The sequence below is a fragment of the Dermacentor silvarum genome, chromosome 1 (genome assembly GCF_013339745.2).
Source record: "Dermacentor silvarum isolate Dsil-2018 chromosome 1, BIME_Dsil_1.4, whole genome shotgun sequence".
Lineage (NCBI taxonomy): Eukaryota > Metazoa > Arthropoda > Arachnida > Ixodida > Ixodidae > Dermacentor > Dermacentor silvarum.
Window position 1 is genome coordinate 150304817 of NC_051154.1, and position 12686 is coordinate 150317502.

The following is a 12686-nucleotide window of genomic DNA, read 5'->3' on the forward strand; positions in this document are numbered from 1 at the left end:
GGTTTGTAGTGATTTTATTATGGGTGGATTAGTGTTTAACTGTGGCTTAATTAGATGAAGTTTATTTGAGATTTGGGCGTCCCACAAGCACTGCCAATAGTCGCTTAATTTTTTCCAAATGAAAGGTTTCAAATCTATGGTGGGGACAGTTGAAATCTTTTGTTGCTATGAATGTGGCAGTTTCATCAGCAAGCATATTACCCTCGATGCCTCTGTGCCCAGGCACCCAGCATATTATGACATGTTCATTACATGCATAATTACAGCACACAGGAGCGTATAAAAGTAAATAATTACAGAATTTTTATACTTCTGTAGCGACACTAAAGCCTTGGCAACACTTACAGAATCTGTAAATATAATTGCCTTTTCTAGTTTTAATTGCTTGATGTGTTTCACAGCTAATAACAGTGCATAGGCTTCAGCCGTAAAAATACTTGTTTGCGCATACAGAATGCCGGACTCTGAAAAGGACAAACCGACTGCTGCATACGACCTTGAAGCATCGGTGTAAAACTCCGGGCAGCAGTATTTTGTCCGAAGTTCAAGGAAGTGCATTCGAAGGTGCACCTTAGGAGCACGCTTAGTGATGTTGAGCTTGTTGTCGACAAACAGTACGAGTACTGTTTGTTTATTTCTTTCCAATGTGAAGCACGGTAACAACATTCCTAAGGTGGCGGGTGCTATTCATTTTTTGCAGGTTTGTTTGTGCTAGTCTATCTTAAAAACATGGGTGCAATCTTTTGTGCAACCTATTTCAATGGCTTTGTACACCGCAGTAACATTTTTCACCAGGTCCAATCACTGCAAAAATAAAAATGCATCAGGGAAATTTCTTTTGTGAAATTATAACGTCATTGCTCCTTGCACCTTAAAAAAAAAAGGAAACATTACATTAAGCAGCTCATACTCCAGACCTTGCGTTGTTCTTCACACCACTGATGTGAAGATATCGTTGACATGGCATGAAACCGTATCTTTTGTTGCCGCCTCTCAAATTAAAAAATAAAAAAAACTTTTCTCATTCTAACTTGCTTTTTAGGATAGCCTGATAATTCTGAAAATTTTGTGGCCCCTTCCATGTAAAAAAAAAAAAAATCCCTGGACGACTGTACTTATTTGCATAAAAGATCAATTCAACAAAATTTCGATACAACGAAGCAAATTGCTGATTTTACTGACCTCATTATACGTTTAACACCCATACACACAGTTAAACCTCAATATAACAATATAGCGAGCACCGCGCCTGGCCGCACTCCCTGCTTAGCTTTCCCCCCTCATTTTATCTATCACCGCTCGTGTGCACTTGCTTGGCTGCACGCTGCCACTTGGGTGAGGCCTCAGGCAGCAGGATGAGCTGGAAGTCTGCCTTTTTTTCCCCTTCTCATTTAGGATGCTGTCAGTGATGCATCAATGTAGTCTCAACATAGTAATCGTGGCCTTGGGCAAGACTTTCGGCACTTTAGCAGGCACGATGAGCCCGCGCACTGCGGCCAAAAGAAGCCAGCATGAAAGCCCACAACATTTCAGCGAGATCCCAACTACATAAGGACGCTTGTTTCAAGCTCGTGTGACCATGAGGTGTAAACGCCGTGTCACTCGTGGGTAACGGCTAAAGGCATGACAATTTATTTATTTATTTATTATTTATTTACAGTGCACCCTGCAGCGCCGAAGCATTCTAGCATTATTGCACTCTTCTGTAGTTTAGGTTTTGGAAGCTAAATTGTCTGGAATTCATTAGAATGCAGAAAGTAGCAGCCTCAGCTTTATGCATGTCTGAAAGTGGTCATGTTTGGATAACTTCAAATATATCATGAGGATCAATCATCTCGACTCTGTGCCAAGCATATTGTATTGCCACAAAGCCAGTTATGCCGCTGCAGGTAGACGCCGACGTCTTCATTGCCAATTCAGGCGAAAGTGACCAAAAATATTACTAGCAGTACTTCGGAAAGGCTCCATCCATGTGAACTATGTGCGGAAAGAGGGCTTCTATTTTCATGATTTCGCTTTATCTAGAAACTCCACTTATCTAGAAATTTTTTCAGGTTTTTAGAGCTTCGAGTTATTGGGGGTTGACTCTCTCTCTCTCTCTGTCTGTCTGTCTGTCTGTCTGTCTGTGTCTGTGTGTGTGTGTGTGTGTGTGTGTGTGTGTGTGTGTGTGTGTGTGTGTGTGTGTGTGTGCACGTGCGCGTACATGCATTTAAAAAAAAGGGGAAAAAACAAGTGGTCATGTTTATGCTTTGTCTAGTGCTCACAAGTGACATTCCTTTCCTACCTTCTCTGAAACCAATGCTAAGGGACCACACCGCATGCATGTTACGAGCCTCGCCTCCTTTTCCTTTTAAGCATGAAATGCTTTTAGCTCCCATTGACGGCGACCTTCAAGTGACCTTGAGCCTAAAGCCAGAGCCGTTACCCAGGCACTCAAACGAGATCATCCGGTCATCATTGTGAGAACAAAACGAGATCATCCAGGCAACCAGTCAAAAGTTCAGAAAATGCGGTCTCTGGCCCCCAACCCTTTGTACAGGACCACATTACAGACGCTAGTTACTGCCCAAACAAGTTACAAAAAAGATTGCTTCCGAGTTCTTTCTAATGTTTGTTCACAATATCACTGAAGCTGTAACTTCTAGTAGCTAAAGTTTTATTTGACATTACCAATATCGACGTTCAAAAGGCAGATACGATCACCATACACTTGATTATCATGGATGCCTGTGCTCTTAGACATGGTTGCCTGTGCTCTTTTCAACGGCAGCGGTCCGTGAATTCTGCGGCGTGGGTTTTGCGTCGCCTCGAGAAATGGTGCCACGCTGCGTGTCCAGGCTGGCAGCATCCAGCGCGCCGTAGATGGCTGTTTGGCCAAGACGAGACTTGTAATGAGGTTCAGTTCAAAAAATGTTCATTCCAGCTCAGTAAGTGTTCAGGCCTACGTTGCGGCACCCATCTGCTTTGCTGGTAGCCATTTCATGCTTACATCTACTCTCAATTATGGGACAGCCAGCATTTTTTTTCTTTTCACTTCATTTTTCGCAGTGCGGCATAGTTCCATTGGCGGTTTTGTGCATTCCACATCGGATTTACCGAAGTCACGTGACATAATTAGTGACGTTGCCGGCGTCTTATGTAAAGGCGTTTGTGCATGTGACCTTGATTCTCCAGCAGGAAGTGGAGCCCAGGAAGGCCCCACAGGCTATTACTTGAAATTGTAGATGTTTTTGTGCCAGGAAACGGTTTTATACTTTGCAAACATGATCTACAGTGCATTACCTACGCACTGCAATTGTCAGTTTACATTGCCGAACCCCTGGTGAAGGGCCCTTTAATGCTCATTTACTTTTTCAGTAAACCTCAGCTCCTCCTCCTTCCCCTCCTCTTGTCCCTCTCTCCTGTTACATTTTGCAGTCAGACAAATCTTGTCATTTGATATGGAAGGCAAGTATTTTACTGCCACCAATGAATTATTGCGTGGCATACACACAATCAATCAATCAATAAACAAACAAGTAAACAAACAAACAAACAAACAAATAAATAAATAAATAAATAAATAAAAATGACTCACCCGCAGCGAGCAAGTCGTTTGTCAGCTTAAGTGCATGATGAACATTTCCTTGCTGTGTGAAAGAAATAAAAGAAAGTACTATTACAAAACATGCAACAGCTAACACTCAATGACAGAAAACACCCGTGAAAGAAAAGCACGGTGATATGAAAATATGCAGCAATGGTCAGAATTGAAAGATGGTCACTTAAAGGGATACGGACACAAAAGTTGGCAGGTGGTTTTTTGCGTCGGAACAAAAGTTGAACTGTTGAAAATGACGAATTGCCTCCAAGCGGCTGCCGACAGAAGCTGAAATTTGACGTCATAACACCCACCCGCAGGCAAGGTCAGCCACAGCTGTCGCAGTGTTTCCAGGGGTGTCGGTCTCTTGCAGCGTTTGTTTAACCCCGTTCGGCGATCTTCGCATGTGGTCCGCCCGAAACATTATCCCCGTCGGCGCTCCACGCAGGTCTTACATGCGCCTTCCCGTAGTCGTTGCTCGGTATTAACGCGTTCGTCGTGGCGGAAGGAAATGCCAAGACATTGCTGTTATAACAGCATCGTCGGTCATGACACGCCGTCGCACACGTTTCCCAAAGACGAGAAGGCGCGTAAACTTTGGATACCTGCCTATTAGAGAGCTTTAGCTTGTCCGGTAATCAGGTAAACACAGGCGTTGGGGCGTTTGGGTGGAACCGTAAACGTGAGCAGCCTGTATGGTGCTGCCACCTGGTGGCGCAGAGCTCAAACAGACAAAAACAGCTAATATTGCATTAACCAAGTGTATTCTACTTCGCTACTGGTGCAAATCTTCGGCAGCAACACGATTACGCCACTGCCGAAAATTTACACCAGGAAATGACCAATAATTCTTGCATAAGTGTCTGGTGCAGAGCGAAATCTTCGTGCTACGGTTTGCGAAAACATGACCGGCACTTCCACGGCCGCCTGCTCTTCTTCGTCGCTTGACGCGGAAGGTTCGTAACCGTAAGCGATAATATTTCTTGCCAAGTTGGAATGGTCCTCGTCTTCAGACGTGTACTCATCGCTGATAGACGCACCAGAACTCGAATCCATGCTCGCGATGGCGGCATCGGCGCACTTCGAAAGACCGCGGCCGGCCAGCTGGCTATCCGACGAGGGTGTAGTGACGTCACGCTTTCCAACTCCCGCGGGTCGGGCGGCGAGGCGCGCGCTCACAAAAACACCAAAAATAAAGCCATCGGCTCAAAAATGAGCTAAGTGACTACTTCTTTTCGGTGTAATCACACACTGAGGATTCATTTTCAGTATTTTCATAAAATTTTTAGATTTTGGGTCCATATCCCTTTAAGGAAATTTTTCTCCTCACAGAAAAGGGGGTCACACTACACTAGCCCATACAGACATAGCACATCATAGAATGAAAAAACAAACAGCAAAAAAACATACTGTTATACACAAATATGTTGATGGAGCATATTTACTGCAGTGAGGATAATAGGCGAGTCACAGCAGAAATGTAGGACTTTCCTGTAGTGCAGAAACAATACCTTGTGAAAAACTGAAGGTAAAATATTCTGATCCTGTTGGGTGTGAAATCTCATGAGAAAGTTGTGGATTGCTGTGAGAAAAGTGCACTATATGTGGGATAGGTCACAGGTTCCTCTCCTGCCAAATGTGAGTGTTTATTTAAAATCTTGGTATTTTGCTGCTCTTGTTGTTCCAGCCGCACCAAACATTATTAAATTAGAACTAAATAATGGGGTTTTACACGCCAAAACCACGATCTCATTATGAGACGCCGTAGTGGAGGCCTCCGGATTAATTTTGACCACCTGGGGTTCTTTAACGTGCACCTAAATCTAAGTACACGGGTGTTTTTGCATTTCAGCCTCATCGAAATGCGGATGGCGGGGATTTGATCCCGCAACCTCGTGCTTAGCAGCGCAACACGAAAGCCACTAAGGAACCCCGGCGGGTACATTTTTAAAGCATGTGCGGTCATCTAATAAGGCATGACTATGCTGACCAAATGGCATAATAGAACATTTTCATAAGAAAAGCAGTACAGGATGATAAGAGTTGATTGCCTAAGGTGCTTCTGCTAATGTGTGCCTCGTCACCTGTTATACGGCCAAAGCAAAGACAGTGGAGAGTGCCTAGTTTCTAGGTTATCTGACATGATCCATTTTCGACCCCTCTACAGTAATGAGGAGACAACTGGGAATGCTTCCACTGCTGCCAAGTAGTCTCACATTATTTGTATAGCAAATTTTGTACGTGCTTGTGACCTGCCACCTGAGCTAGTTAAGTTTTTCAAGGAATTTAGGCAAAAGATGCGTGATGTGTGTACCACAATGAAAGAATTGATCAATTTTATTTACGAACAGTTCAAAGTAATGGCATACCAACCAACCTGTGCACTTAAAAATGCTGTAAAATTTGACAGACACACCGCAGAGGGGGGATAGCATCCATTTCTTTTTAAACCTTGCCCTCAAAACAGACCTTTTGTGGGGTACATATGCACTTTATTAAAGATTGTTCACCTTTAGACACAGCACAAAAGCATCAGCAAACTTGGAACAGCAGAGACTGACAAGCAACACGATTTTAGATAACAGTGACTTTTTCAAAAACTTTGCTGTTGCCGATTTGGTCTGTTCAGGAATTTGTCCCTATAAACTTGCTCAAAGCATGTACCCCTCTCATGTCCTTTCACGATCACACTTCCTTCCAACAAAAGGTCTGGAGAACGACAACCGAAACATTTTCGTGAACAGGATCTATTTTAAATAAAACTTGAGCAACATTCGTAAAATCATAGAATGAGCCAAAATTCATAAATTTCATCGCAAATTTGGGAGAATTGGCAGGTATGTAATGGCCATGCAATGCTTGAAAACTGAAAAAAAAAAAAAAACACTGCCATTGCAGCCTAATGTAAAGGGCTCAAGGAACAGATTACTGCTTCTGAGCAAAGGACAACAAACCTGAAGCAGCATAGAAATCAAAAGCCTTCCTTCTTCCCGACATCAGAACCTTCCAATCATCCTTGAAAGAGTGGTGGTGCAGTCAGTGAGTCAATTAGTGAAACTGATATTGATGTTTGTCATCGCATCACCAGAAAAGACGGAGGGCGTCCAAATGTTGTTCAGTTCTGCTCACGAGCAAAGTGTGATGTGGTTGTTCAAAAACGTGAAAGCAACGCATGTGCTCCTCTGAGCTCGGCTTCTCTGGCTGCTCTCCGGTCTTTATCAAATTAAATGGAAAATGAGTCATCCACCCAATCGTAGCAATTGCTACAAAGGAAACCCATACAGGTTCCTCGAAAGAAAAGCCTCACAGTTGAAGAAAAATTTGTCCTGGTCCGGGACTCGAACCCGGGACCACCGCCTTTCCGGGGCAGCTGTTCTACCATCTGAGCTAACCAGGCGGCTAGCAGATGGCAGGGCGAAGTCAAATTTATCACCAACTCGAAGCAAAGGCAAGTGTTTGAAGTACAGTGGAATCTCGATGATACGAATCTCACGGGGTCACAAAAAATATTCGTATTAGCCGAAATTCGTATCATCGAAACACAATTAAAACTAGCTAAATTAAGGAGTCGGAGGTGAACTCACTCAGGTGCACGCACGTAAAAAGCATTTACAGTATAGATTACTTATAACGTAACTGTTTATAGTGCAGAACTGGCTACAACGCGGCCTTTTCCGACTCCCATTTACCCTCCCATAGAACTCCATGTATACGCATACCGCTTACAGAGCAGCCGCGTGAGACGAAATACCGGCTATAAAGCGGCTTCCGCTGGAAAATCTCGCCGACAAGGGCGGTAGCGAGCACGCTTCTCAACGAGATGCGCCCACCGACGGGAGAGGAGATCAACGAGGGCGATGCGGAGGAGGAGCATGAGACGTGGAGCATGAGTCCAAGGGCGATAAAATCGTCGCCGCGCGCCGTATGTGCGAGTGAAAGTGCGCCTTTCGCGCAGGGGACGTGCGCCTTCACGCACGCAGGGAGAGCGAACGCACAGCGGAGAGCAAACGCGACTTCCGTCACGGCCGGGCGCGCCAGTCGAGCCCGGCCCTGCTTCCATCGCGCGAAAGGCCGGGGGGATGCTGTGCTGTGGGGCACCGAATGCGTATCTTGCAACCGGGTGCAAGGGTAACTGGTGACGCAATCTCCCACGCGAAAGGAGCAAAGCGGGAAGGCAGCGCAGGAGGGAGGGAAGGAGAGAGAGGGGGGGGCTTCTACTCTGCCAACAAATGCGTACTTGTGCTTTGCGCCTGTGCCGGCTGTCGGGGTTGTCGCGCGCACCGTATCTTGAAAGCGATCTCCACACGGCTCTGACGTTTGTATGCGCTGTGCTTACGCCGCTCAGTTTCCGTTGAAGCGATAGACCGCACTTCCCCACGCCTGTGTGGGGAAAAGCGCAAAAGCAAGAAAAGCGCCACCGCGTCAAACTCTTCGCGTCCAGTCGCGGCCTCCGCGCTGTCCGTTGCCGCGTCTGCGCCTCCGCACCAAAAGAGAAAAGGAGAAAGCGCGTGACTGCGCGCTGTTCTCTTTCGCGGCGGTCGGTGGGGCTGCGTTTATTCGTATCAACCGACGTGGGTCGAAAATCAATTCGTAACAACCGTTCTCTAGCACGTTGCAAAGTAATGGGGCTCGGCCGGGACCACAGAAAAATTGTATCATCCGGAAATTCGTATTAGCCGTGATCGTATCATCGAGATTCCACTGTAATAGTTCAGTGGAAACCCGCTAGGCAGAGGTCTTTATCAATGAGCATCTGTGCCCTGTGCTCAAGAAACTGCTTGGTCATTCTATCCCTCAGAAGAATGAAAAACAATGGAAATATTTGTGGACAAAAGAAGGAGTTCTTGTGCAAAAGTCTGACTCATCTCATGTTCTGCACATCAGCACTTTTGAAGACCTAGATAAGATAGAGTAGGCACACCCAATGCTTTTTTTAACTAGGTGCACGTGAAGGATGGCAACAAACTTTTTAGCCCCCACGATTTGAATGAAATATTATGTCACTCTAAGAAAAAAACCTGCATCTGTCTTTTTCCTTTTTTTCCCCCTTTTATATGTGCAGTTTGTGTGTAATAAGGATGACAACCTTGACACTCTTTTTCTTGCTTCACCTTTTCATTTGACATGTTTTCCGAAACATGGTATGGAGGCCAGGACAAGATATTTAAACTACCCAGTTATAGGACCTATCAGTACTTAAGTTATACATTAAAGAGAAAAGGTGGCATACTCCTAACGACTAAAAACCACATTCAATCAGAATTAGTTAAAAATTTTACCACAACTGATGACCTCGACATGCTCACTATCATTTCTAAGAAGAATATTTCTGCAGTACTTAAGGGGCCCCTGGCTGCTGTGCAAGTACTTTCCTTGAGTTCCTGGACAACTTCCTGTGCTGAGTTAATGAGAATGCGTATAAATAGCGTCGTGTCGGGAGGAGACAAACATAAATATGCTATACATTACATCTGGTCATTGCAATCTAATAACATCACTACAGTTGCACGCTCACCTTAACTAGTATTAAAGAAACCTACTCACTTTCAGAACAGCTTTATGGCATTACTTAACTGATGCATTAAATGCTGGAGTCATAGGAGCTATGATTAGTGATCTAACTATTTTTCTAATCGCACATAAGATCGTTTCCACTAAGTCGAGTAAGGAGACTTGTGTTTCGTCTTTACAAGATGTAAATCCATACGCTTTAGGCAAGATTCACAATCTGCTATTCAAAGCCTCATGGGAAGCAATAGACAGCCAGAGCAATCCTGACACAGCCTATGAGAAATTTGTCAATTTTCAACTTTGTCTACATAAAATGTTTTATTACCAATATTGTGCATGCGAAGAAAGCTTGCAAGCCTTGGATTACGGAAGAATTGCTAAAACTATATACAGTAGAATCTCAATGATACGATTCTCTTTGGATGGCGCAAAAATTTGTATCGCTCGAAATTCGTATTTACCAAAATGTTAAAAAATTGGGAGATTAACCCTTTCAGGGTCAATGATGTAAATATACAGCGCCGCAAACAAGTCCAAAATGGTCGATGCCATATATTTACGGCGCCGTCTGTACGTTTAAAAAGCACGCCAATTTCCTAACTTTTTCTTGCCTGGCATGTGCTGCCACTATGCGGGAATACAGGGAATTTTTTTCTCGCGCCTCTCTCTTTTGGTTTTTGTTGTATGGATTGTTTGCTCTGGCGCGTGTACTACATTACCGCTCGTGCATTGGCGCGGGCGGGTCGCAGTTTTGGTTTTGTTCTGCGGGCAGTTTCGGCTTCTTGTGCTCGCAAGACTGGTGGCTATCTCGTTACTAATCGCTCAAAGGGTGACCGCCTGTTACTCACTCGTTTATTCCCTCGAAACACAAAACGTCTTAAAAACTTCTCGGAACGGCTTCAAACGGCTAAAGACGTCTTGGTCTACGCGAAGACGTTAAACAGATGTTCTTGGAAACATTATGTAGCAGGAAGTACGGTTAATCAAATATGCTATTGTGTTTCAGCTGTGATAACATCCCACCTCTGGCGTCACCGGAGTATACATTGGTTAACATCTTGAGAGCGTCTAACTCAAGAACTTATTTAGATGTTTTTGGCAGGAAATGTGCGACATGCTTGGGCGTGCGCCGTTAAAGTGAAAACGATTTAAAATGCGCATGCCCGACGTGCAGCGTTACATTCCGTGCGACTTTAACAAGCCATATGCAATCAATTAACGTCGCATCCTATAGCCTTTTGCTTCTTTCCCCCTTTGGGTAAATAAGCAGAAAAATCCTGCGGGGTTATTTTCTTTGATTCCTTTCCGATTGCCAGCGTCGACACCGTGTTTGCCGCACGGCCAGCAAAACTCACCCGTGCCCCGGCGCGATGCATGATACGGGTAAGTCTGTCACACGGTGTGTAATTAAGATATATCTTACACCGTGGTCTGTCACGACAGTCAAAGTTTAGAAAAAAAAGAAAAAGAAAACGGCCATGCGCACACGTGCGCGCCCGTTCAGCGTCCTTATCAGTGCCGTGCCTCCCTTTCCCTTTGTGTGAACAAGCGGTGAAGCCGGAATTGCGATACGAGCTATCGTCGCCGACATCTCTGGCCGCGCGCGACAGATCTGACTGCACCAGGGGGCGCGCTAAAGTTACCAGCGCTTGCATGAAGGCTCCCTAACCGTGAGTAGAGCTTCCAGGGGCTTTAAGCGCGAGCGATTCAAGGGGCCGTGCTCATGGATCGCAAGCGTTCGCTCGCCGGTGCTCATGGTTCTCTTCCCAAGTTCTATCGAGTCTACATAGCATGTGCACCGCTCGTGGCTCTTTTGGTTACGTTCAAGCCTTGACCAGCGCCTGCAGATACGGTGCAGCTCCTTACGGTACGTATACGTTTACCTGCTACAACTTGCAACTTGCACGCCACTTTTGTTTGTGCGGGCCCGTGCATCTTTTGTGTGCCCAGGGCAGATATATTTTCAATAGTGTTATGAAGATTTTGTGCAATTAAAAATTAATCCGCATAATTACACGTAAAATAAACATCAGGGCTGCAACTTTACAGACTGCTGAGCATCTTTTGAAGTGTGAAGCAGGTCATGAATTGTTATTTTCTTACATTCTTGTCACCCATATGTTGTTGTCAAGGTTTGTATGCTGTTATAACGTTGTTTTTCATCTTGCTGTAGGGCACATGTTGGAATGGAAATAAAGAGTTCAACGGTGGCTAAGCAGCCATATTTTTCAACAGTTGTGTGCTCATCAATCAAACTTAAGGTAAACATATAGAAACATGCTAGGATTGACTGTTTTGTTGACTGTCTCTTTTTATTTTCTATGTAGTTATTTTACTCTCACGGAACCACAAGGCCTGCTGGCTTCCATTGTTTTTGTCTAGTCAAGGTAAGTCGCATGGTTGCAAGCCAGAGCCTGAATGTATGCTTATTCGGTCGCTTTGTTTATGTGCGTGCACAATCTCTGCATTGTTTCCATACTTTTGGCATTTGACCATGTGTATGCTGCTACAAATTTGTTGATCTTGCTGTAGGGCATATGTTCTGCAAACAGATGAACAGGGGCCAAACGGTGTTTGTTTCGCACAGTTTCATGCACACCTAATTAATCTTAAGGTAAACCTGTAGGAGCATGCAAGGCGTGACTGTTCTGTTAAGTGGCCTCTTTTGATTTCTATGCACCTCTTTTGTGTATTGTTATTTCTTATTTGGCACCATGTGGCTGCCTGGCTGCCATTTCTGTTAGTCATGGTAAGCCAGAGCTTAAGTATAATTGTATTGCTGTTGAAAATGTTTGCTGTTTACTGACAACTGTGGTGTTGATATATAGTTTAAATGCTTTTTGTTCACTTTTTCTTCACTGTTGTATTACAGAGCAAACTTCTGTGGGCAGCCGGTGGTATCCAAGAGGGAAAGGACCTGGATTGCTCTGGTTACTGCAGCTGCGTCTTATTTTAGGTGGTCACCTTTTCTACTGTATTTAAAAATTTTGTAAAATCATTCTGCATGTCCTTTAATTTATTAGTCAATAAAGCCACTTTCTCACAAGGTCAGGTTGTATTTTTTTCTGCGTGTTGTTATGTACATTTGATATATGTTAAAACATTTAATGCAAGTTATTATAATATAATGTAATGCTTCAATTTATTTTTCAGTTCTATATAGTAACATATGTACTATGAAGCTAGCATACGGATGCATGGTATACTGAAGTGGCCATTAATTTTGCTTACCGCGTCACTGTAGGATGACAACCTATAAATGCTGCTTTAAAGATAGCTATAAAAACCTGCATATTGTTTCTGAAGCCATTATGCTTTATGACTTACAACAATATGCAGGCTTTTATAGCTTAATTAAGAATTTTGCTAGACGTCCCCAGAATTCTGCTATAATATATAACAGAATTTTGGGAACGTCTACTAAAGTTCTTAACTTGTTCTTGTCAAGATGTTTTATAAAGGCCTGCATAATGCTTCCAAAGCCATTATTACAGAATTCTGGGAACGTCTAATACAATTCTTAAAGTTGTTCTTGTCGAGATGTTTATTAGCCAACTTTTAGCGTAACGTTAGCACGGCTTACTGAAGTACCTGT

At 44.0% G+C, this 12686-nt stretch overlaps 1 protein-coding gene and 1 long non-coding RNA gene across 8 annotated transcripts in view; one reads left to right on the forward strand and one right to left on the reverse strand.

The window, feature by feature from the left end:
* LOC119436231 (prolyl 4-hydroxylase subunit alpha-1) overlaps positions 1-12686 on the reverse strand; it is a 404330-nt gene that overhangs the window by 363048 nt on the left and 28596 nt on the right. For all 7 annotated transcript variants that reach the window (XR_007463565.1, XM_037703025.2, XM_037703023.2 and 4 more), the window contains exon 6: positions 3578-3629. Coding sequence is in view for 6 of the 7 variants with exons in the window: in XM_037703025.2 (XP_037558953.1) it covers positions 3578-3629 (52 nt within the window). In the remaining variant the exon portion in view is untranslated. The remainder of the gene's footprint in view (positions 1-3577; positions 3630-12686) is intronic.
* On the forward strand, positions 10881-12119 carry LOC125940369 (uncharacterized). The gene is made up of 4 exons (XR_007463595.1): positions 10881-10958; positions 11265-11352; positions 11419-11478; positions 11964-12119. It is a non-coding gene; the product is annotated as an uncharacterized LOC125940369 (long non-coding RNA).